Raw genomic sequence first — 22,983 nt, 5'->3', positions numbered from 1 at the left:
TTGTAAAGTAGGGTAGGTCGCCACGTGTCTTATATTAAGGAACTTGTACTCTTTACACAACCTATACTCATTAAAGCACCTTTCGGCACACCAAACATATTCTACCTAAATCCTTGCATATCATCTTGTGTGATGTTGTGTTTTGTAGCTCGTGACTTTTCTCGATATTAGAAACAAGGATCGACTAATGAAGGCTAAGTAGATTTTTCCTTGCTAGTCAAGTTGCAAGTTTTACAATCGAGATATAATAAAACACTGCGCTTTCGCCAAAATCCTTATTGTATACCTAAAAGTGGAGTTAAAGCTTTTTGCCGCCGCTAAAATGTAAAAAGTGTAGGTTGCCACAAAGTTATAAACCTCTTGTGCCACAAAAACTAAAAACAAAACGAGTGAAAATAGCAAGTAAAAAGCGGTATTGCAAATTTAAAAGTGGTATGAAGTTTTTTCTCAAGTTATACAACAAAGCAAACGTAGAGTTTCATTTCTTGTGTGAAAGAAACATCGAAATCCCTAGGCAAACTTTTGAGTCCATCCAATCAACCCTGTATGTCAATCATTCATGATCTAGACGATTTTCTCAAAGCTAATGTTTTGCTAAGACTTCCAAACACCCATGGCGACCGTTTAAAACAGCTTCTCAATTAGTTCTTTGTCCTTATTGCCTCTATTAACAAAATTACCATCCATTTACGCAACATGAAAATTCAAGCCAATAACTACGACAGACCAAGACGGAGAAAATCTTTTTTCTTTTATTTTATTCTTAGCAACAAGTCTGCCAACTTTTTTTTGAAAATAATTGTATCAAGACTAAATATAAAGCAAGGTCTATTGTGTCCACAAGGGGGAAAAGGGAACTCTTTTTAACAGTGATAAGATCATGCTATTTTTATGTAGATTTTGCAAATTTTCGTCGTGGCGTGAATGAAAGTGAGCTTCCATTACCAGGTAACGCGTAGAATCATTGTAAGGCGAATTCAATTTGCTCAAAGGGTTTTAATTACCGCTCATCAAACAGACTCGAGACACAAAGACCTTACTAACAAACAGATTTGTTGAAGAAAACAAAGTAAGCTTGCCCGGGTCTTCATTCCGTGAAATCAATACTTATTTGCTTTTGGGTTGGTCTAGTTTTTTTTCTGTTTGTTGATTGAAATAATGCCGTGAAAATGATAGTTTTATAAGGTAGCTCAATTTGTATTAATTGGTTATCGCATAAGATTTTTTAATTATGGCCCGAATAAAGAATAAATTACAAATTAAGCTTATAACAAAAAGGTGAAGAGATTCTTGTGTTCTTGATAAATTGTGTGGGTTTCGGATTCGGCGTATGTGTGGGGCGCCGCGAGATTGGGATTTGAAAGTGTTCATCCTGTTTTTAAATTTGAGCATATTACAATAATGGACTGTTTGAATGGCTGTAATAGTGACATGGTCAAATTTTGAAGTTTATATGCATTTCTAAAGAAAAACAACGATAAAAGCCGCACCATGGAGACAACCCCCAAGGAGGCTGGGGCATTTTTTCTCTGATTTACAGAATACTAAAACACCAATTGATATTAGCTTCGTTTCACTAAAATTGTAAAGCATTAATGTTCTCTTAATGGAACCCATAATAAAGACGAATCAAATGGTTCTAATGCTTAAATGACAAAGTGATTACCCCACATTCCTCTGGATATTCAACGGTTAGCAGGCAACGCTTTGGCCGAGAGATATAACTCGCTCAAAGGGTAATCATTTCAGTTCGGTTTACGCCTCAGACATGGAAAGACCAAGAAGCATGAGCCACTGCACTGAATCAGGTATTACCCCTTACCATGGCATAACACCCTATCCGCCATGCTATATGTGCATGTACGAGAGACACGCCCTATTCAACAGGCGATCCTGGGGATCCGCGGATCGATTCTCGGCGTTAGCAGACTCTCATTTGAAGTACTCTGTCGCGTCTATGCTCGGTTCTTCGCACGGATCAGTGAAAAGCGAGCATCAAGGATTTTGGGACTCGCCACCTCACCCGCATTATGGGATTGACAACCACTGGCAGGCATTAGCCGCTAGCCACAGGGAGCGCCTGCACTGTTTTGAACCCAAGGGTTACACTACGACAGAGCCTACGTCTGAGCAAGGTACACCTTGGCGAAATGACCAACGACAAAACGAGTCAAGAGATATTACTAAGAGGGAGTTAGATCTTAAGGAATAATATTTTGATATGGCGTAGATCTGTTTGTTTAAGTTGCCGTGGTTCGGTAAAGTTTTTTTATTATTGGCATGAACTTAGGGAAATGTTATCAGTAAAAGGGATAATTTTTCTGATTTTTTTTTCACTCGATTAAACTGGAAAACATTTTGGCTAGGGTTGCAAAAAAAATAATAATAATTCTCAAACCTTACGGGAAAATTAAGATCAACCCCACCCCCCCCCCCCCCAAAAAAAAAAAAAAAAAAACATTGCTATTGACTATCTTCGATTGACAGATGGCACTGATCATGTTTTGATAATATTTTTTTTCTCATTAGAAAGTTTATCAACTCCAGCAGCTTCGGATTCAAGAAAATCAGAACCGAGAAAGCGACGAAAGCGTACAATATTTACATCGGAGCAGCTTCGTCGACTCGAAGAAGAATTCGACAAACATCAATACTTGGTCGGAACCGAGAGACAAAATTTGGCAAAGTCATTAAATCTGTCGGAGACACAAGTCAAGATCTGGTTCCAGAATCGACGCATCAAATGGAGAAAGGACAACCTCCAGCAATATCCCGACTACATGGCAGAGTCTTTAAAAGGACTCTAGGAGAAAGGGGCTGTAATGGCCGAGTCAAGAGCTAAGGAGAATGGCACTCTGCGGATTCGCAGGTTTTCTACCTGTCTTTTAACAGAAGCAAGGGCGTAAGGAGACTATACTCGATTTCAGAGTTTGCATTAAGAACACTAGGAAACATAATGACACAGTCTATCAAGGTTGCCATTAGAATACTACGGCAGAATGGCCGACTCTTAGCAGGCTTCTTCCCATGATTGGCCGAGGGGGTGCGCGCTCACCCCCCTGTGTTCGCGCCTGCATAGAAATAAAGAAGACTACAATGAAGTCTCTAAAATTACTCAAAGATGGTACTATAAACACCAGAACTATAGTCTAGTTTTAGGGTCGCATTGAGTGCACCGACCCAAACTGGTCTTACCAAAGTGCTGCTGACATCAGAGAAAAGTGGAGTCTTGTGTAAAGAAATTTATTCGAAAATTCATTTCAAACAATATTTTTACATAATATTGAAGACAGAAAAACTCCTATTTGATCAATGTACATATTAAAAATGATTCTCAAAAGTATTCCCAAGAAAAATGTGAGAAAATCTGAAATCCTTCCATAAAGTGTTTCATATTTAGTAAGCTGATATGAAAATGTCACTTTAAATGTGTCGAATTTGTCTGCCTTCTTTTTTTTACTTTTGACTCAATATACTAGCAAGGCATTGTCTAGGGATGTGGGGACGTAGGACAGAGTTGTTTATTGGTAGGGCTCAATCATGTAGGTTTGGGCTTAGCTGGAAGACGGGCTTGATACTCAAGGTAAACTATGGAGCAGTTGCAGTTGTTGTTGTTGGTTGTGGAGGTTGTGGAGGTGTATACATATGGTTTTCCTCCAGTCAGACAAGAAAATCCGAAGAGAGAATTGTCACCCCCTGAAAGGAGATAAGAAACATATAACCTTAGACCATGTCACGTGGCAAACTTAATTAAAATACAAACAAACCAGACTACAAATACCAGATCTAATGGTTGCGCAAGATCTCCGATCCCCTCCACCCTTCACCCTCCACCCCGTCCCTTTTTAGGAGCGACCCTGTAATGTACCTGATCGTATGATATCTCGTTGTTCTGTAAAATCATTCCTCGAATGAGAGGAAGAGGGAGAGTGTTGCTAAAGATACCTGTAATTAAATAAACCACAAAAATACATTAGTATGCGAGCAATATAGGGTGAAAGTGTTTCACCTTGAAACGTACCGAAGAAATCCGGATATCTGGAAATAACCCAAGAGGTTTGTGACTTACGGTTGAGTCTTTCTACGATTTCAGTCTCGCTTCTGGTGATAACATCTAATAACATCTGAAATCCAAGGAACTAAATTAGAGCCACAATTGATCTTATATATATATATATATACATTTTTTGTCACAGACTCGTACAGGGGGGAGGGGGGTGGGGGTGCTCGGAGAAACACCCCCACTCGATCGACTGGAAGGTTCGCTCTAATGAAGGAATATTAAGTGCCACTGCGAGCTAAGACAAGCTATCTAAGAGAAAATGGTCATCTAAATTGGCTAATATCACTCAAAATCTTGGCTATAGACCTAGTACAACTTGTTCTTTTGTTGTTTTTGTGTATTTTTCAAATTGTGAATATATAACATAAGCTTGTAACATTTAGCTGTAGAATCTTCCATCGACACAAAACATTAGTCCATGTTTTAATTCAGACACAACACAAGGGGTCGTAATATCCGCTCTTTAAATTCTGCCTTAAAAGGTGTCGATCAACAGCCCCTTTGTTTTTTTTTTTATTTAAATCGAAAAATACAGCAGTCTGTTCGCAAAGAAACTTTAAAATAACCATGCACGATTAAAGTCTGATACGTCGTAAATGATATTTCAAGGAAAGTAGATCAGTTACTTGCGGGAATAATTGGCCGATGGAAATGGATTCTTTTTGTAACTCGGTATTGTGCGGGTAAAATGGCGGCGTGATAAGTTTCCTTTAATTCCTCACCTTGTTGGTTACACCATCAGCACCGGCCTTAATGAGCTGAGTGCGGACCAGGCTGCAATAATAATGGAGTGAATTGCGTATATATACAGCACAACAAATAATGGTAAAAAAAATTGTTTATAAAAAATTTTTTCGAATGTTTTTCGAATGTATAACTCTATAACTTTATAACTCTATAACTATTAGTGGTAAGGTAAAAAGTATGCTTTTTAAGAATGAACAAGTCTTATTCCTACCTGATTTGTATAATTTCAAATACAAGACTGCCATTGTTTTCTGAAATTATCACGCTAGCAGTGAAAGCCTTTAAAAAAAAGAAATACCAATAAATCATATTTTCACATATATTTACTGCACAATTTAAACAGGAACCGGAATGCAAAAAGGCGATAGTTACCATAGAAACGCTAATATTGTTGTCCGAGACCACAGCCGGGGCTCTTATTGTGGCACCGTCAGGCGTGGTCGTGTAGACAGGGGGGGTAGTCAGCTTGATTGACACGCCCTACATAATGACAATAATTTATAAATTATACCAACATTTGAAAATTATCTAAACGATGACGATGATAATGATGATGATGATGATCATAATACTGAGGTAATTGGTGAAAAATGTGGTAAGATAAGAAAGACGACGACGACGATGATGATGATCATGATACTGGGGTAGTTATTGGAAAAGTTGGTTGGATAATAAAGAGGAGACGACGATGATGACGATGATGATGATGATGACGATGACGACGACGATGATGATAATGACGACAATGAAGATGATGATGATGATGATGATGATGATGATGATGATGAAGATGATTATGGTACTACGCTGGCAGTGGTATTGTTGGTAGAGATTTTACATGATAATGACGACATTTGCGGATGTCGGATTTATTACGCGCGTCCAATATGACGGCACTTATGTTTTAACCCCCCCCCTCCCCTTCCCCTCTCCTCTCATTAAAAAACATAGGCCTTTAAATTCTTTAAACAGGCTAGTAGTTATGGTATTTTTTTTGTTATGATGATGATAACATGACGATGATGATCAATTATCATTTGTGATGACGAAAGAAACATTACTTACCATACCACCAATGAATCCAATGTCCAATTTCTTTGACCAATAACGAAGTTCGAGCAGCGTGTTAACCAGATCGTCGCCAATAACAACGTGCAACATCTTGTCTGGGCTTAAGGGATCCACGCGAAACACTCGCGAGGCCCCACGCGACCGCGAGTAGATCAAAGGACGGCATGTGGACGACACGTTCCCCTAAAACCACGCATACGCTTGTCATGCACCACGCATAAGATTGTCACGCAATGCACCACGCACAGGCTTGTCACACTATGCACCACGCATACGCTTGCCACGCAATGCACCACGCTTCTCACACAATGCACGACACATAGGTTTGTCACGCAATGCATCAAGCAAGTCACGCAAGTCTTTTTCAGGAGGCGAGAGGCATGCGGGGTAAAAGATCCAACACACAAATGAGGAACCAGGGTCTTAAATGATTTTATTGCCTTTATTGTATCGGTTATGTGTTTGTGCATATTGTTTACCTGTAGAAAGAAGTCGATTTGTCCATGTTTGATGGTAGGATTGTCTAGGAGAGGAAATTCTATCGCAGAGCAGTTATCAACTGGACGAGCGGCTGCAACAGGAAAAAAATGTCCACATTATGTTTGAAGCATCCAAGCAACAACAGGTTTAAGAGAAATCATCCATTTTCATCGGTTGATTTGGGGGAAACTATTGTAATGTTTTCGTATTTGGTAAATGAAATTATTTTAGTTTTCATATAGTTACTTCGAGAATTCACAAAATGTCTTTTATTGAAGTCGTGGCAGACAAAGGCGCTTATTCCCTGCTAGCAGAGGCTTCTTTTCTCTGTATTTCGCTGGGCTGGAGTTCGCGAGGAAAAGATACCTCTGCCATGGGTCGCAAGTTCGTTTGATCAAACCGCCGTCCACGATCGTGGACGAGATCCAGAGCGCATGCTCCGTCCATTAATTACTGGCCACTATTTTAGCCCACAATGACTAGCGCATGCATGAAACGTATATCCGCTGCGGGATAATAAGCCCACATTCGAAAAGGCGTCCTCCGTAGAAATATCACGCGACGAATTATAAAAGAAGCCATTCAATGCCTTATCTTCATTCAGAATTTTCTCTCTTTTGACTAACGAGTCAATCTTCCGTTTACAGGTTTTGCATATTCTTCTGGGAATAGCTGATCTAAGTTTACCAAAAAGTTTTGTAACATTTTCTTCTCGCCCCATGACAGGTTCTCCAATAGGGTTCTGGATTCCGGATCCTAGTGTGTGAATTCCGGATTCCATGTGGGTTTTTTTTCGTGGATTCCGGATTCCAGCAGCATGGATTCCGGATTCCATATCTCATTTTTTCATGGATTCCGGATTCCATATCTCATTTTTTCATGGATTCCAGATTCCATATCTCATTTTTTCATGGATTCCGGATCCCATATCTCATTTTTTCATGGATTCCGGATTCCGGATTACCCGTCATGGGGCGATTCTTCGAATCCAACTGTGCGATATTTACATTTAATTGAAGAAACTCGCCTGCCCAGATGTCTTGAAATTAATCCCACAAACAAGACAAAACTCGTCTTTGCTGCGTTTGTTGTTCAATCTTTTTAGTGACGTTTTAGGTGATTAAAATTGAACAGTTGTTTTCTTTTTTCGAAGAGGAGAACTAACCGGAGTTTGATTCATGATTTCCGACTAAACCCATGCAAAGCATATTAGCATATTGACAGCTTTCGCGCGATGGTACGGGTTTTGGCACGTCGGTCGCTTATTAACGCTCACGCATGCGCAACAGAAACAGTTTCGACCCATGGCAGAGGTATCTTTTCCTCGCGAACTCCAGCACAGCGAAATACAGAGAAAAGAGGCCTCTGCTAGCAGGGAAAGGCGCTTAGGAAGCCTCGCACAAACCCTCGAGAAAAATATGAAAAACTAGTCGGAATTTAAAATCTTGTGGGTTGAAGGGTTAAAGAGTACTATTATTTTCTATATCAAGTTGATGCAGCAAACCTGAATATGCTTTTGGGATATCTTCTCCTTTTTCAATAATGGCGGCTGTTATTGACTGGCACATCTGTGATAATAATCACACATAAACGGGACAATAAACACCGCACGACACCCCCCCCCCCCCCCCCGCCAAAAATAGGTCATTTCTTATTAAAGGATCATCAAATATGATACCATATGATACCTATGACTGCGCAATCCCCAACGCCCCCCCCCCCCCCCCCACACACACACACAAGCAGATCCTGGGTAAGCGCCCGAGCGCCCCAAGCTTTCGAGGTTTACAAAGACATGCAATCTATATAAGTATGCACCCACTTTTGCTACGGCGATACAAACACACGCTAGGACTTTACCAGGTTTTCTATCTTGGTCTGGATTGTTTTTCTTGCAATAGCGACCAGTGTAGTGAGAATAAAGCTGAAAAATTAAAATATTTAATTTAAAACGTCACGTAGACCTTGCCCGATTACTCTGTATCAACATAAAATTTAACATATGGCGGCCTAGCTACTGTGTCCCCCTGATTCTGAAATGCCTCTCCTTTCCATTTAGTATCAAGGGATTGCTATCGAAAGCAAATAGGAACGTTTCCGCGGGAACCTTATAAAAATATACCGAAATACAACATATACTAGCAAATTTTATCGGCAAGTTTAAACCTGGAACGGCCCAGGGCGCTCCCAAGACAGAACCCCGATGAGACGTTCTGTTCTTCCCGACTGGACCCTGGGCATGAATTACTACTTTCGTACTCACTCAGTCCATGCAGACGTCCCTTTGCTAAACGTCATTTTGCTGTCTTCTATCACCGTCTGGCAGCTTTTAGAGGATACAGTTGGACGACCAAGCTCATCTTTCCCTGAGAAGTCAAAATTGATATAGATGACAGTGTTATATTATTAGTTTGTTACTACCCTCCCCCCCTTAGGAGCCCATCGTACCGCGGGCTCACGTGTTGTTGTTGAACAGTCACATGGAGTTTCGCATGTGTTGAATTGGCCGACAACCGTCTTATAACAGACAGTAAAGTTCCTCGTTATAGAAACAGCTTTTCGTAATCAAATTAGAAGCGGGTGATTGTAAGAAAAGAACTGAGTATGTCTGTTTTAACGAAAGAGAGTTTGTAGGAGGAAAAGAGTCACCTCCGGTGTCTGTAAGCTGGTAAGTACTAGAGCCGCAGACTCGTACCCAGTCGTTATTTGCTGTTGCGCGGACATCCACAGAAATCCTGAAGCGAATTCCGACCCCGAAACCGCATCCTGACCGTCATGCATCGCGCGGCGTCTGGGTACGAGACTGTTAGAGCCGTCCGACCAAGAGAGTTGTCCGTTAGCAAAGAGTAAAGCGTAGAGAATTAATGTTCAAATACAAACATCTTATCTTACCAATTGCCAAGTGTTTCGTGATCCGAACCTTGTTTAAGTTCAAGTCGTAATATCCAACGCTCCTAGAGGTTACAAAATAACGAAAAAGTCTTGCTTTGGAAAAAAATAAAATTAAGTCTAGTTTAAAACTGCCTAAACGTAGTTCTCCCAAGGGCTTGTTCATTGTGAGATGTAGCATTGAGACAAAACAAGAATTCGCATTTGTACGCCCGAAAGACACCAATAACCACGCCCTCTTTACACAGTCAGAGACTGTTCAAACGTGTATGTTTGACATGCAGGTGCGTACACAGGGGGGTGCGCTGGGTGTGCCCCCCCTTTTTAAGGAATCTTCAAATACTATGCTTGTTTCATATAACACCCATGACTGCGCACCCCCCTCAGCCAATCCTGGGTACGTGTCTGACCTGAATTTGTGTCTGTAACCTGATAATAGGACTATAGCCCGGAAATCCAAAACGTGAGTGATTCTCTTACGTTCCAAACCAGAAATCAGACATATAAGAGCCTTGTATTTGAATCCGCTGCAGGTCAAGTATTAGCGTCAGCGCGTTCATGCTGCCATCGGCGAGTAGGGCTGTAGATTTGATAACTGCAGACGTCACTGCCGAGCTGCAAGTAAACACGGCACTCAAAGTGTGCCTTCACTACCTTGCACAGTAAACGTTTCTGTTTTCAGTCATGCTTGAGGATCAAGCGCTTTTTTTACGCGGGGGCTGACCTTTGGGAGCGCTCGCAGAGTACGCTGGATAGTCGGGCATGGTTCCCAGCGAAAAGTCTGACCGCGCGAACAAATTGGAAAGCGCCAAGAAAATAAGAAGGACGTGCTGTTCAAACGTTTTTGTTGAGACCCCACAAACCTTTGTGAAACCTTGGTGTGAATGCTTTTTGGCATAACTTAGAATAACACAAATAGGGGGTCAAACAAGTGCCTAAATAATTGATACTGCTGCTATTGTTCTACTGAAAAATACCTAATAACAACCTACTGATACCTACTGATAAAGGGTAAGAGAACTTCGTGGTTTCACGGAGGGAATTCGCAGACCTTCGATTTCTTGCACAATTTTACTGACAAGGATGTTGTTTGCTGGGAAAGAAATAACAACACGTGAAAAGCGTCAAAGGATAAAATCTGGCGACAGCGTACAATAAACGCCCTCATAACAATTCGAGGGGGAGAGGGGGGAGTTCACTAATAGACACCTTATACCTAATCTAAGCAAGGGCAGGGGTCTATTAGCCTGGGCTTAATCGGGTAAGTATCGGTAGCATGTTGAATGTTCGTGCCACACACATTACGCACGTAACTTGTCTGGGGACTGGGAGGTTCACGTAAGGACATATCACGACCACAGTCTTGCAATCTCACTTCTCATTTCCAGCTTGTTTCTGTGATTTGTCTCAAAGTATCCTCAAAATAAATATAGGAAAGATACACCTCCCCTTTAATACCCCCCTCCCCCCTTCACTAATCACTTCTACCCTGGATGCCCGAAGATACTGCGCAGTCTTTCTATAGCATGTGTAGCAGTACTAAAGGGGATGGGGAAGGGGTTCGTAGGCGGGAGAAAAAAAAATCGGAGCGAGCGGCCGGAAAAGACTGGGGAAGAATGTGGAGATTTCCCGCAGCCGCTCCGCTCTGATTTTTTTCTCTCGCCTACGGAACCCTTTCCCCCTCCCCTTAAAGCCGCATTGTCCCCAGTTTAGTTCCGGTCGATTACTTAATAATCTCCGATGATTTTTAACGGAAAATGCGAAAAACATTTCAGAATATTGAAAGCAGTGTGTCTACTGGAAGTTTCTTTGAGGATGTGACTGATAATTTAGAGCGGATGGCCTGTTTAATATCTCGGATTCTAATAGATTATTTTGTCTTTTGACTGTTGAGGTTTCCGTCGGACCTCCGGAAGTAAACTGGTGACAATTCGGCTTTAAGCGCTATTACGCAGGCTATCTCTCTATCCAAAAGCGGCCTGAACTCATCTCTAGAGATTTTAATTTTAGCGAGGCAAGAAATTTGACGAATTCCAGGAACCATCGTTGTAGCTAATAGCAAGATTTTTACTGTTTTTGGGAACTCAGGTCATAAGAATGCACGCGTATGAAATTCTATGCAGCTATGAGCTTACTGACACAAATATGCATTCAAGACGATAAGCACGATATTCCAACTTCCTTTACCAAAGGAGAAGTAATATTACACTAAATAACACGATCAGATATACACGGTGAGAACATGGCTATTAAAGATCATTCTAGGTCGTACCATAACTTAGGCCTTTCTGCATGACCATGACTTTCACTTCGGGTCTGCTGTGTTGTGAGCCATGAATAGCACCCAGCGATGCAAGCATTGCCGACAACAGCACCACAACTCGAGCTTCCATCATTCTTTAGTCAAACCCTATTAAGATAACTCAAATAAATCGAGGACTTCTGATAGCGCGCGTCGACCCCTTTGTAGTCCGGGCTTACTGCTTCGCTGCTTGGGGTATTTTGACACACGAGATGTAGTTATAATGATGGTGATTGACAAGAAAATGTCTTCTTGTACTTACATAAGTGCAAAAGGTCAAAAAGCAAAACGATATCTGTGTGCTCAGCCCAAAAAGGAATTTCAAGGCATTTTCTCCTGTATTTTAGGTAATGTCTCATACATTTACTGTATTTTTGGCTGCTAGAAGGGGGGCCACCCCCCTGGCTACACCCATGATGCTTTCGTTTTCCAACTCACCTCAATCTCCCTATTTTTGACAGAGTGCTAAAACTGCGTTTTTTCGGGAGTTTTTCTGGGGTTTCTCCGGGTGCTGTTATGGGAGTTTTCCAAGAGCCTGTTTTGCAGGCCAGCTTTTTTTGTGGAGTTAAACAGGATACCGAAACGGTCAAAACTGGGACGCTACTAAAAAATATATGAATTCAAAATGGCGACAGAGATAAGGAAACACAAATTGCTACTGTGTAACCGTCGGAACTTGACATTTACCGTGCGGTTACGAAAAATGTAGAAACAAATGCAATACTGAAAGCAAAACTATCAGGTTCTGACACCAGCCAAAAAGTAGGCAAAAATAAATGGAATGAAACGAAAACGATCGAACGAAAGGCAATGTGAGAACGAATACATGATGCAAGGCATGGACTTATAAGGATTTATTAACAAATTTAATAATAACTTTTAAGTGATAACAAACATAGTCAAATCACGAGAAAAGGTAACCTAAACCAAAGGCTAGTTTTAAAAACAAACTACTTACAACCGGTAAATCAAACTGAACACAACTGGCATGACAGGCCCGTACGGACAGCGCTCTAAGCTTGTAGCTTATCTCTGCTGACTGTCTTCCCTAAGCAATCGCATATCTCGCTCCCGCATCACGCCTCGCAAGCAATGCGTCTCCTTTGCTCAACGGTACTAAAAAAACTAACAGATACTGTAAAAACAGCCGCTTTTAAACTCTCTTGGGGACGCGCATTTCTCTAGGGACGCTAACATTTACTACCGTTCAAATTACTCAGCGTCCATTGTCCTGTCAAATTTAGAAACTAATCTTCCTGGGAAATGGTAAAGGACGCTAAACTTAAGTCAATTATCACTCTCAAGCTATTGATACTAATCTAAAGTAATTTGAAACATGTTGAAAGTAAATTCCTAAACGTGTACGGATCGAATTAGAATCACGTTTGAGAACCAATCCGTGAAATACGTAAAACAATTATAATCGCAATCCAAAAATCGCTTACTTAAAATCTTTTCAAAATCTAAAATAACCCAAAATACCACCCGGTCACAACTGCAACTTTCGATTGCACCGATTTTGCACCCCAATTAGCTGATGGCTATTTGGGTCTGCTGATTCTATGGGGTTCAGGGTGAAAGTGATAGGAAAATTCGTCGAGAAATTCGAAAAATACCCCTAAAAATACCGCACACCAAATTTGCTACCCTAAAAAAACCTCAGAAAACCTAAAATAGACCATTCTAAAAGAAAAGCCTTTTTTTTCTTCTCGGAAACCCCCTAAAAATACCTGAGGCCAAATTTTGACCCCTAAAAAATACGACGAGCATCCCGACGAGCAAAAGCAAAAGCATTTTAGCGAAATTTTTTACTATTGTACTGTCTCGCTTGCTATTATGGGAGTAAAAGGGAAAGACTAAGAATCGCACTTTAGGGAAGGGTAATTATTTATCGGGCGGGGGGGGGGGGGGGGGGGGGGGGGGGGGGGGGGGGGGGGGAGTGCTGCTAAGTTAATTTTTTCCGGTTCAAAAATTTCGACCCTCCCCCACTTTAAAGCCCAAAAATGGTGACCCTCCCCCAAAAAGGCGACCAAAAAATATATCCCTAAAGAAAATGAAAATGTTATGTTTGTATAGGCACTTTTGCTACGGTGCCGTGATGATGTAAAAAAAATTAGACTGGGCACTTCATCAAGAAAAAAGAAAGTGCTTCATATTTTGTTAATCGGGAGATGGCCAGAATGTCGCTGTTTTCATTCAGTTGTCCGGCACAATTTCGGGTTGGGAGCACTATTTCACGAAAAGAGTGAAAAACCTATACAGGTAAAGTTATCTTACCTCCCAGCAGGAAAAATTAAGAAAACAAGACATACTAAGGGGAGACCCCTCCGCTCGCGCGTTTGTATGTGAGGGGGAGGGGAGGTGGGTGGTTGGGGGGATTAAGCAGAGCTGTACAGGACCCGAAATGATCCCAGGACCCGAAACGATCCCAGGACCCGAAATGATCCCCAAAAGTTATGGCCCGCCTTCAGTAAAAAAATTACGGAAATCTGTTCCGGCTTCGGAATACCTTTCGAAGCGTCGGAACACCTTTCGAGGCGTCGGAATGTTGTTCCGAGACGAAACAACAATTTCGTTTCGAAATTTCAAACTATTTCCGGAAAGTAATATCTACTCATTGCGCATGCGCAGCTTGGCTAACATATTGCATAATCAATATGAGACTAGTTCCAGTACTGCGCAGTTGAAACAGCCTTTTTGTTTTGAAAAGACGGCGTTTTACCGGCGAACTGTCACATTTTGGCGAATGCTAGAAACTAGATCAAAGTTAAGGTTAAAATTTTCTTTATGGTTTTAAAGCTGTACAGTAAGTCAAAACAGCAACCGAAGTCCGCCTTTCGTACCTTTACTCGAACGATTCAACAGTTTGATTTTGTTTGTTTTCGCCAGAACACGCGCATGCGCATACGTTGTTCAGCACTGTCTATTCAAACTCACCCCTTACCGGAAATGCTTAGCGTATCGCACTACAAGACACGTGTCGCACTATTAGCTTTCTTCTACGTTCATCTGCGTTTATTCATCTGTTCATATTGTAGTCAACATTAAGCTCCATTTCAGCAAAAATGGAACAGATATTCTTGCTTGTCTTTATCTTGTTGTTGGCCTTATTTGTCACAAGGTAAGTTCTATATTAAGCTCTCAATTCAACATTGTATAAATGCTGCACATACATTTGGTGCTGTTCATTTGCTTTCTTGGTATGTAGGCCTGGTATATCCTATAAGCCTATCCCGCACACTTTTGATATTTTTTATTCCTAAAAGACATGTTGAAAGCTTTGAATAACAAACTCTTATTGCAGCGACTATCTTGGATATTTTAACTCCTCATTGCACAATTCCAAAGTGGCAGCCATGTGATTTGATGCTACACAGCTGTGGGCACACTTTATTGACCAGTTGGCGACTAATTCCGCCATTTGATAGTAGCGAACTTAGCAGCCCCCCAAATTTATTAGATATGCCAATTTGTAATGTCATAGCATTGAAACTAGCATAAATATGGCTTTGCAAAAGTTTGCACCTCACCATATAAACCTCTATAAAAGATTTGAACTTTCTGGGATTATATATTCACTAGTTTCCATCCTTTGTTACTGTAAATTGACATACCTTCTTAACTACTGGCTTCTGCTTTTAACTTAACCTTCTTCCCTGTGTTTTATTGCAGGGTATCATCTGATGATGATCTAGAAAGATTTATTTCCAGTGTACATTCTCTGTTAAGGGAGCTAGACACGGAATCCGACAATATACGACAGAGTAGAGACAGATGTGAATTTTACGCCAACCGTGTCCTTTGTGCAATGCAGCACCTTGTTCATATTGCAATTTTTATGCAACAATCACAGTCTACCCAACAGAGCTTGTTTAGGGGAGTGGAGAGGCTTCGTGATCAGATGCGAAACATCTATTCACAGCTATACTCCCTATCTGTAATGGATGGATACTCATATCGCCCTTCTGTAGAGCATAGTGACAGACCTGGGAGGCCCAGATTTCAAATATCAGCTGAACAACTGTCCTGTCTGAGAAATGAATTTAACAGCTGGGCTCAAGTGGCAAGGGATCTTGGAGTTTCTCGGCAGACTGTCTACAACAGACGTAGAGAATTAGGGTTCTCTTTGGACTTTGAGGGATTTTCTAATATAAGTGAAAACAATCTGGATGTTGTTGTCCGTGAGGAGTTGAATGCATTCCCCGGAACAGGGGAAACAAATTTGATTGCTGGTTTGAGAAGAAGAGGTTTGTGGATACAGAGATGGAAGGTGAGGGAGTCAATTGTGAGAGTAGACCCAATCAACAGGGCAAACAGATGGGCCCAGAGGATTGTCAGACGTCCATACTCTGTACCCAATCCAAATTTCCTGTGGCACATTGATACTAATATGAAAATGAGGCGCTGGCGGATGTGCATCCATGGCTGTGTGGATGGCTTTTCTAGAGCTATTATATATCTAGTAGTAAATCCCAACAACCTGGCTGCGACTGTCCTTTCTTGTTTTCAAAACAGCACCACTAAGTGGGGTCACCCATCACGTGTAAGGGCAGACGACGGAGGTGAAAATGTGGCTGTTGGGGAGTACATGGAGTACTTTAGGGGAGCCAACAGAGGGAGCTTCCTAACAGGGCCAAGTGTCAGAAACACACGGATTGAACGGCTTTGGAGAGATGTTGGCATGAGTGTTATCAGCCTGTTCTCTTCTTTATTTTATTTTATGGAATTGCATCTTTTACTTGATTCTGATTCGGATATTCACATGTATGCCCTTCACTACGTTTTCCTTCCAAGAGTGCAGCGCCACTTGGACCTATTCAGAGAGAGATTTATGGTTCATGCCATATCAACAGCTGGCAACCGAACTCCACGGCAACTGTGGACATCTGGCATGCTTGCCAATTATAACTCACCAAACTCTGCAGTCAGAGATGTCTTTGACAGAGACAGAGATGTATTGGACAATCCTAATGAATATGGTGATGATCCAACAGCGCCCCCTCCAGATCCTGACAATGACACCACTGGAGTTGTTGTTCCACCAGTAAACCTGGATCTCAATGATGAGTACATTACAGCCCTTCGTCATTCATTTGACCCACTTGGAGAAGATAACAATTACGGTATCAATATATTTCTTCAAGTTCGCGACTATATTTCTCTGGCGTTAGCCAGGCAAAATAGCACATAAATATGCTTTTAACATCCCACGTACTTGTCAGGTGTGCTACTGGTCAGTGGTTTAACAGGCTTCCCCAATCAGACAATGGTAAATACTTAGAAATTGATCAATGCCACTCATCTCATCAGAAACTACCATTTGCCTGCCCTAAATCAAGTGTCATTCTGCAAGGGCATTTAACAATAAGGGTATAGTTATTAGTATCCATTTTGATAGCCATTAGTATTCTCAATTAAATTAAATTCACATAAATGTGGTAGTTAAATTACATGTTTACAGTATATTATGGAAGTGGTGGGGGCCCTAGGAAGCCACTGGCTTTTCAAGTAGAGTCTCCCTAAAGTATGACATTTGGTATTTCTGATATATATGCTGGTGAGTTGACAAAAAAAGTAAAAAAAATAAAAAAGTTATTGTTATACATTTTAAAGTTTAGAAATTTGTAAATAAACACTTTTGGATAAGGCAAGTTATATGCCAAGTCTGTCTGTTTTCACTTAAAAAGCGTGATAATTTAGTTCTTATTAATGAAAGCAGTGGCGGATCTAGGGGTGGTGACGGGGGTGACATGTCACCCTCCTTTTGGGCGAAAAAAAAGTTTAAAAATAAAAAGATAAATCGTTGCAAATTGTTATAGCCGAATTGGATGTATCGCTATGCTATTCACTGGACGAAAACCAGACAATGTTTGTGACAGAAAGCCAGGCCACTGCACTAGCCGAAACAAGGCATGCATTTTGAATCCGAATGTTCTGACTTGCGGAACAGAAAAGCACTTTTCAACAACATTTTTAACCCTAAAAGATAGCACATTGGGTGTGGTCGAAGCAATTTCTAATCCTAAGCTCTAAAATCATTGTGAGACCGGCGATACCCCCTAATGGATAACAAGAATTTATAGTAGTTGGTTGAATTGTATGCCCTAAAAGACAGGACGATCACCCTATCGTCTACTTTTATGGAGAGCCCTCCCCCTACCACTTACTAGACGGATCGCAAACGGAAAATTCATGCTATCACATGGTAGAGTGGATAAGCAAACTGAAGCTGAGAGAAACTTATCAACATGCCCCACTGGCAAAGCTTTAGCAACAGGATACAAGAATCCTTGGCAAAAAAAAATTGATTTTAACCAACTGCCGCGGGCATAGGCATATGAGTTCATAAATGAGCTCGAAGGAGGTTATGTGGGAATAGCTAAGTCAGCACCAGACGCCCATTATCAAGGATGCTACCTTCATTCACTAAATATAGTCGTTTGCCACGCCTGCAATATAGTACACAATATGTTGGATTCTTACCATAAGCTTTCAAGTTTTTCTGACAACTCGCCGGCAGAATTCCTTTAAAATTGTGATGGATGCACTTGCACCCGAAAATAGAAAGCGCAAACTCGAAGATTTTTGCAAAATTTGATGGGTTGCACGATGATAGTGTCGATCGACAGAATGAAGATGTCTGTAGGCGTTTTATTGCAGCGCAAACATGGCGGATGGCGTTAATCTTCTTTTCTAAGTGTTCCTCCGGGAAAGTCCGTAGTAAGAGGAGCTGTTATGCTTTTGGTTCTCAACTAATTCAAAACTTCAATAAGTAACGTGATTTTAACAAACAGGGAAAATAAATGTTTTCTCGAAATTTTGTAGAAGATTTTGTAACATGAAATATATTTTCCTTAAAATCTGAAAAAATCGAGACAGCCTGCAGGGGCGTACGCATCCTATAGGCCTGCAAAAAAATTTTGGCATTTTTATTTGCATAACGAGGGGAAAAAAATTAAATGTTTACTCATTCATTTTTATGTACGTAGTTTTAATGATGAGGATAAGAACTATAATTTTTTTAATCATGTTAGTCTACAGATGATTTGAAAACATTGTTATATCGTTCAGTGCCACGCAACGACTGAAGTCCTATTTGAGATCGAGGATGACAGAGGATCGTGTAATATTCTCAAAAGTCTGACGCATTGACGCCAATTTCAAAACCCAAAAGCGGGAGCTATGAAATCTTCACGGGAATGAGGGATGAGGGGCCTTTCCCTCATTCAGCTTCTGAATGCTTTGACTGCAACTTGTTAAAATCCTGCGTACGCCCCTTGCCTGTCGAAAAAGTCAGCCCCCCTTTCTAAATCCTAAATCCGCCACTGGAAAGGGTGTTAGAAGATTGATAGTAATGGGGAGAGAATTCCAGATTTTAGGGCCTTGGTATAGAATTTTGTTAACCTTTCTATAGGTAGAGGGCAAAGTCTTTTGTGAAATTGAGAACTAAATCAAAATGCGCCAATACCCACGTCATGACTACGTAAGCCTGACTCCATTTCCTGATTGGTTTGTCGTTGAATGGCTTCCACCGCAAGTGGTTTTGCATCTGCGTTTAGTTTTCCGACACTCATCTGAAATCCGCTCTATCCATCTTTAAACTTTTAGAAGTTCCGTTTCCATCAAAATTGTTACATTCACATTCGCGTTCTTTTTATACTGTAGAACGAAGTAGTTTCACGTCCTAGCTCAGAAGAAATCATCAGAAATAAACTTGAATCTGTATTCGTTTGTCAAACGCATTTTTAAGCCACGCCCCCTGTTGAGGACCATTGTGGAGGGGGGGGGGGGGGGGTACCCACAGAACAGCGTGGAAACGGAACACAAAAGAAAACGGTAGAAACCAACTTAATTGATTTCAAAATGCAACATTGATCAAGGAAATTTTTCAAATATATCCGTCAAGAACGGATGTTTTAGTGAATATGTCAGGGGGATCGGAACATTTGGTGAATACATTTCCCTTGTAATGAACTTTGATTATACTATATTACCTGGATTTAGATTTGAAAATTACAATAATAATTGGCGACAGTGAATGAGTTGTTTTTCTTGTTATTTACCAGATGTAACTATTACTCTTGTTTCTGTGCAAATAAATATATTACTTTGTAGTCTGTATATGGTGTTGCTAGAAGAAGGGCATCAGGTATTGCAGAAATATTAGTCCGGCGTATCAACGTAAACGTTGCGCGCTTTGGGCAATAGACTCAAAACTTTCCTTGGTGAAAGTTTTCATCCTAGTTTTCAATATTAGATATGGAGGTTTCTCGTTGTACCGAATGCTATAGTTAATTATGGGATTGTTCTCGTAGGGGGGAGGGTGAGTGGCACTTCAGTCACAGTGGCGAGCAGTGCTAGTTATAAAGGTACCAAGCTTGGTATACAGTATATGTTCTTTGGAAAATTCTTGACTGATCAACAAGAGGTGTCACAAAATTGCACCTCATTAGGGAGGGTACAGGTAAATTTGTCAAAGCCCTCTAACTCCTGATGTTTGTGGTACTCCATGTAATTATGCTAAGGATCACTCAAGAAGTATGTTTATCAAATGTGTCATTAGTGTCTCTACAGCATAAGTTTATAATGTCAATTGCCCCCACCCTCCTCCCCCTCCCCAAGGAAGTGCAAATTTGTTATTCTCCGGTAAATCTGTTAAGCGTTGGTTATGGATCATATTTGACACGTTTGGTGCATTTATGGTGTCAGCATATCTCATTAGGCCATAATTATGCATTTTGACAAATTACCTTTATCCCTCCCCTTCTCGTGCACTTCTTTGGTACCTCCTGTTAATATGTGTCACCAATGGAACATATCAAAGTTTGGTGGCTTTATGTCCTGCACAGGACAGGACATAAAACTGTAATGTCTAGACTGTGTCCAGTATGGTGCCATGTGAAAATGTGGTACTATATTGTTATGTGCTATAAATTCTACACATTCCCAATAAAATTGTAGATTCGTTTGAAAAATAATAAAAAGACTATAAGACGACTTTCAAAAGGAACCAATTGAAATCTAAGTACAGCTAAGTCTTCTAAAAAGGATTCAAGATGGTTCGCATATAAGTGCGAGTATGACCAAAAGTGAGGCATTCTTAAAAGTCCAACCTCTCTAGCTTTTATGTGAACGTAGCACGTGATAATTAGAGGCTCTCGTGCCTTAATTCTTTATGAAAATATTAATGTTTAATTTTAATATTTGACAAGTTTTGAGGGTTTTTGCAGGGCAATGAGATTAATACTTAGTTCGGAAGACATTTCGACCATCTACATTTAGACATCTCGGCAAGCATTTCGAGCATTTACATCTCGGCAGACATCCGGAAAGGTGTTCCGACGCTTCGAAAGGTATTCCGAAGCCGGAACAGATTTCCGTAATTTTTTTACGGAAGGCGGGCCATAAAAAGTACCCCAACTGATCCCGGGACCCGAAACGATCCCCAAGAGTCCCCGAAATGAACCCCAAGGAATTGCAGTAATGGACAAACAAAAGGAATGTGGAAGGATTGGCTTTCAGTTTTAAAAACATATGAAACATTTAAGCGTCATTTTTGTCACTATCCAGAAATTTGAATTAACTAAAACCATAGTATTAAGATTTTTATATACGACTGCGCGGGAAATCAGCTTTCGACAGCTTGGTTGAGTCAACAATTGGGGTCAAATAAAAATTCCCGTGATGGTAATTTGAAGAACCAGGCGTGAATAAATAATTCATACATAACAAGCCATAAACGAATGTCTCCAAAGATTAGACATGCCTCTGCTTTCCCGTAGGAAAATGTTTGTTTGTGTTCGGTGAATGAAAGACCTATCATAAAGAGAGATAGAGAGAAATCATGCAGTGGTGTACGCACTACTACATAAGGAAATTCAAAACTCACATATTGCTTTCAACAAAAGCCACATCTCTTAATATTTTGCAACGGTAGTAAAAGGGTTGTTCGAGTGCATTACTCAGTGTGCTTTTGTAATTCCATCTTCTCGGCCAAACCGGCTGTCGGTAAATATTCGCTCGTGTGAACATGGATTTCGTGGTGAAAAACACGTTTGGTTGTCAAATGAATATAGATTTTTAGGGTGATGTTTACCGAAAACGAGATTTATAGTGTCAGAGTCATGTGTTGGAACTGCAAATGTTTCGAAGGTCAAAAGTTTGGTTGTTCTGAGCAAGGCTGTGCTTTGGCTGTGCTATGTTTATGTTGTACTCCTTTCAATAGCAATTAAAAGTTGTGTATTTGTTTAGGACTCTGTTTATGGGTTTACCGCCAGGGCAATGTAATAAATAGAAGTATTGTATTGGAATTTAAGTTTTTTAAGTCATGTTATTTAGAAATAGATTGGCTGTCAACCCTAAATTATGCTTTAAGAATTCCAAGTATTTCTTCTGCTTTCCCTTTGTCCATTACTGCATTTCCGTGGGGTTGATTTCGGGGACTCCTCGGTATCGTTTCGGGTCCCGGGATCAGTTGGGGTACTTTTGGGGATCATTTCGGGTCCTGGGATCGTTTCGGGTCCTGGGATCATTTCGGGTCCTGTACAGAGCGGCGAAGCTGGAGCCGTGTTGATTTCAAGCCCTTCAGGCGTCAAATGTTTTCCATTTTTGTTAAAACATAAATAGCATCGTTAGAGCTCCTTTCCTCCAGTTCTTATTTGTACTTATTTTCATACTAAAAATCTAAAAAAATAGTGGGGAAGGGAGGGTGGCATGAAGGGAAATTCGAAAAATCAAAACTTTAAAAGATAAAACAAAAAGAAGCGCCATGAATGCAGACAAGAGGCCTATTTTATTTATTTATTAACTTTTTAGGGGGTCTGGGGTTCCAGACTATTAGGAGGCTCGGAAATTGGTCAAAATACCTGTTAAAAAAAATAAGGCCTTCCCATAAACCCTGTTTAAAATTTTAGGTCCTCCCACACGTTTTTTTTTTTTTTTTGCGCTTAAAAATTGGCAACCCTCCCCCAAACATAGCAGCTCTTTAAATAATTACCCTTCCCAAAGTCACAATAACGGTTATAGAAAGAAAGCAGGCCGTGTCAAAAAGCTGTCAAAAGCATATTATGCCTGAAATCTCGCCTTTTCAAGGCCACGATTTCTGTTTAGGGTTGGGAAAAAAGGGGAAAAAATGTGAGATGAGTTCGACTATCTTGGCATGGCTGTTGACGGCCGTCAATTCACAGATGCTATCCCACTACTGTCGAAAGCGGGAGCTTTTGCCTGCTGTGTTTCCACCCTGGGCCGGTACGCTCCTCTTTAACCAACCTGGTGACTCGAGACTCCTCTCAAGGCACCATATTGACGCCCGACTTAGCGCGGACACCCGATCGACATAGCACGACCGCCATCAGGAATCCACACCTCAAGCCATTCAACATCTCTAGCCTCCAAGCAGCTGGATTACAGGCATGCGCCACAATGCCCGGCT

The 22,983-nt window shown here is 40.8% G+C and overlaps 3 protein-coding genes across 3 annotated transcripts; 2 read left to right on the top strand and 1 right to left on the bottom strand.

Annotated features, from left to right (window-relative positions):
* The first annotated feature begins 1,739 nt into the window (after positions 1 to 1,739).
* Positions 1,740 to 3,432, top strand: LOC5519915 (homeobox protein GBX-2). The gene is made up of 2 exons (XM_032364773.2): positions 1,740 to 2,135; positions 2,530 to 3,432. The coding sequence occupies exons 1-2, from the start codon at positions 1,769 to 1,771 to the stop codon at positions 2,805 to 2,807; spliced, it is 645 nt and encodes a 214-aa protein (XP_032220664.1). The 5' UTR covers positions 1,740 to 1,768; the 3' UTR covers positions 2,808 to 3,432.
* Positions 3,228 to 11,754, bottom strand: LOC5519830. The gene is made up of 15 exons (XM_032364772.2): positions 11,523 to 11,754; positions 10,253 to 10,343; positions 9,731 to 9,865; positions 9,254 to 9,315; positions 8,625 to 8,727; positions 8,222 to 8,285; positions 7,866 to 7,929; positions 6,361 to 6,452; positions 5,876 to 6,064; positions 5,183 to 5,290; positions 5,022 to 5,089; positions 4,786 to 4,837; positions 4,070 to 4,124; positions 3,869 to 3,945; positions 3,228 to 3,696 (listed from the first exon to the last, which is right to left on the bottom strand). The coding sequence occupies exons 1-15, from the start codon at positions 11,644 to 11,646 to the stop codon at positions 3,661 to 3,663; spliced, it is 1,320 nt and encodes a 439-aa protein (XP_032220663.2). The 5' UTR covers positions 11,647 to 11,754; the 3' UTR covers positions 3,228 to 3,660.
* A 3,544-nt stretch (positions 11,755 to 15,298) lies between these two features.
* On the top strand, positions 15,299 to 17,366 carry LOC125567956. The gene has a single exon (XM_048729082.1). It carries the CDS (start codon positions 15,361 to 15,363, stop codon positions 16,741 to 16,743), a length of 1,383 nt encoding a protein of 460 aa, XP_048585039.1. The 5' UTR covers positions 15,299 to 15,360; the 3' UTR covers positions 16,744 to 17,366.
* Positions 17,367 to 22,983: the final 5,617 nt, after the last annotated feature.

This window comes from Nematostella vectensis, chromosome 6 (assembly GCF_932526225.1).
Source record: "Nematostella vectensis chromosome 6, jaNemVect1.1, whole genome shotgun sequence".
Classification (NCBI taxonomy): Eukaryota; Metazoa; Cnidaria; class Anthozoa; order Actiniaria; family Edwardsiidae; genus Nematostella; species Nematostella vectensis.
Note: the sequence above shows the minus strand (reverse complement) of the source record. Positions and strands in the feature narration are given on the sequence as shown.

Coding starts and splice junctions, on each gene's coding strand:
- LOC5519915 (XM_032364773.2), top strand. CDS start 1,769: ATGGAAAGACCAAGAAGCATGAGCCACTGCACTGAATCAGGTATTACC. Junction 2,136..2,529: donor AGAGCCTACGTCTGAGCAAG/GTACACCTTGGC, acceptor TTTTCTCATTAG/AAAGTTTATCAACTCCAGCA.
- LOC5519830 (XM_032364772.2), bottom strand. CDS start 11,646: ATGATGGAAGCTCGAGTTGTGGTGCTGTTGTCGGCAATGCTTGCATCG. Junction 9,866..10,252: donor AGTTCTCTTACCCTTTATCA/GTAGGTATCAGT, acceptor GTTTACTTGCAG/CTCGGCAGTGACGTCTGCAG. Junction 8,728..9,253: donor CACGAAACACTTGGCAATTG/GTAAGATAAGAT, acceptor TTGACTTCTCAG/GGAAAGATGAGCTTGGTCGT.
- LOC125567956 (XM_048729082.1), top strand. CDS start 15,361: ATGCAGCACCTTGTTCATATTGCAATTTTTATGCAACAATCACAGTCT.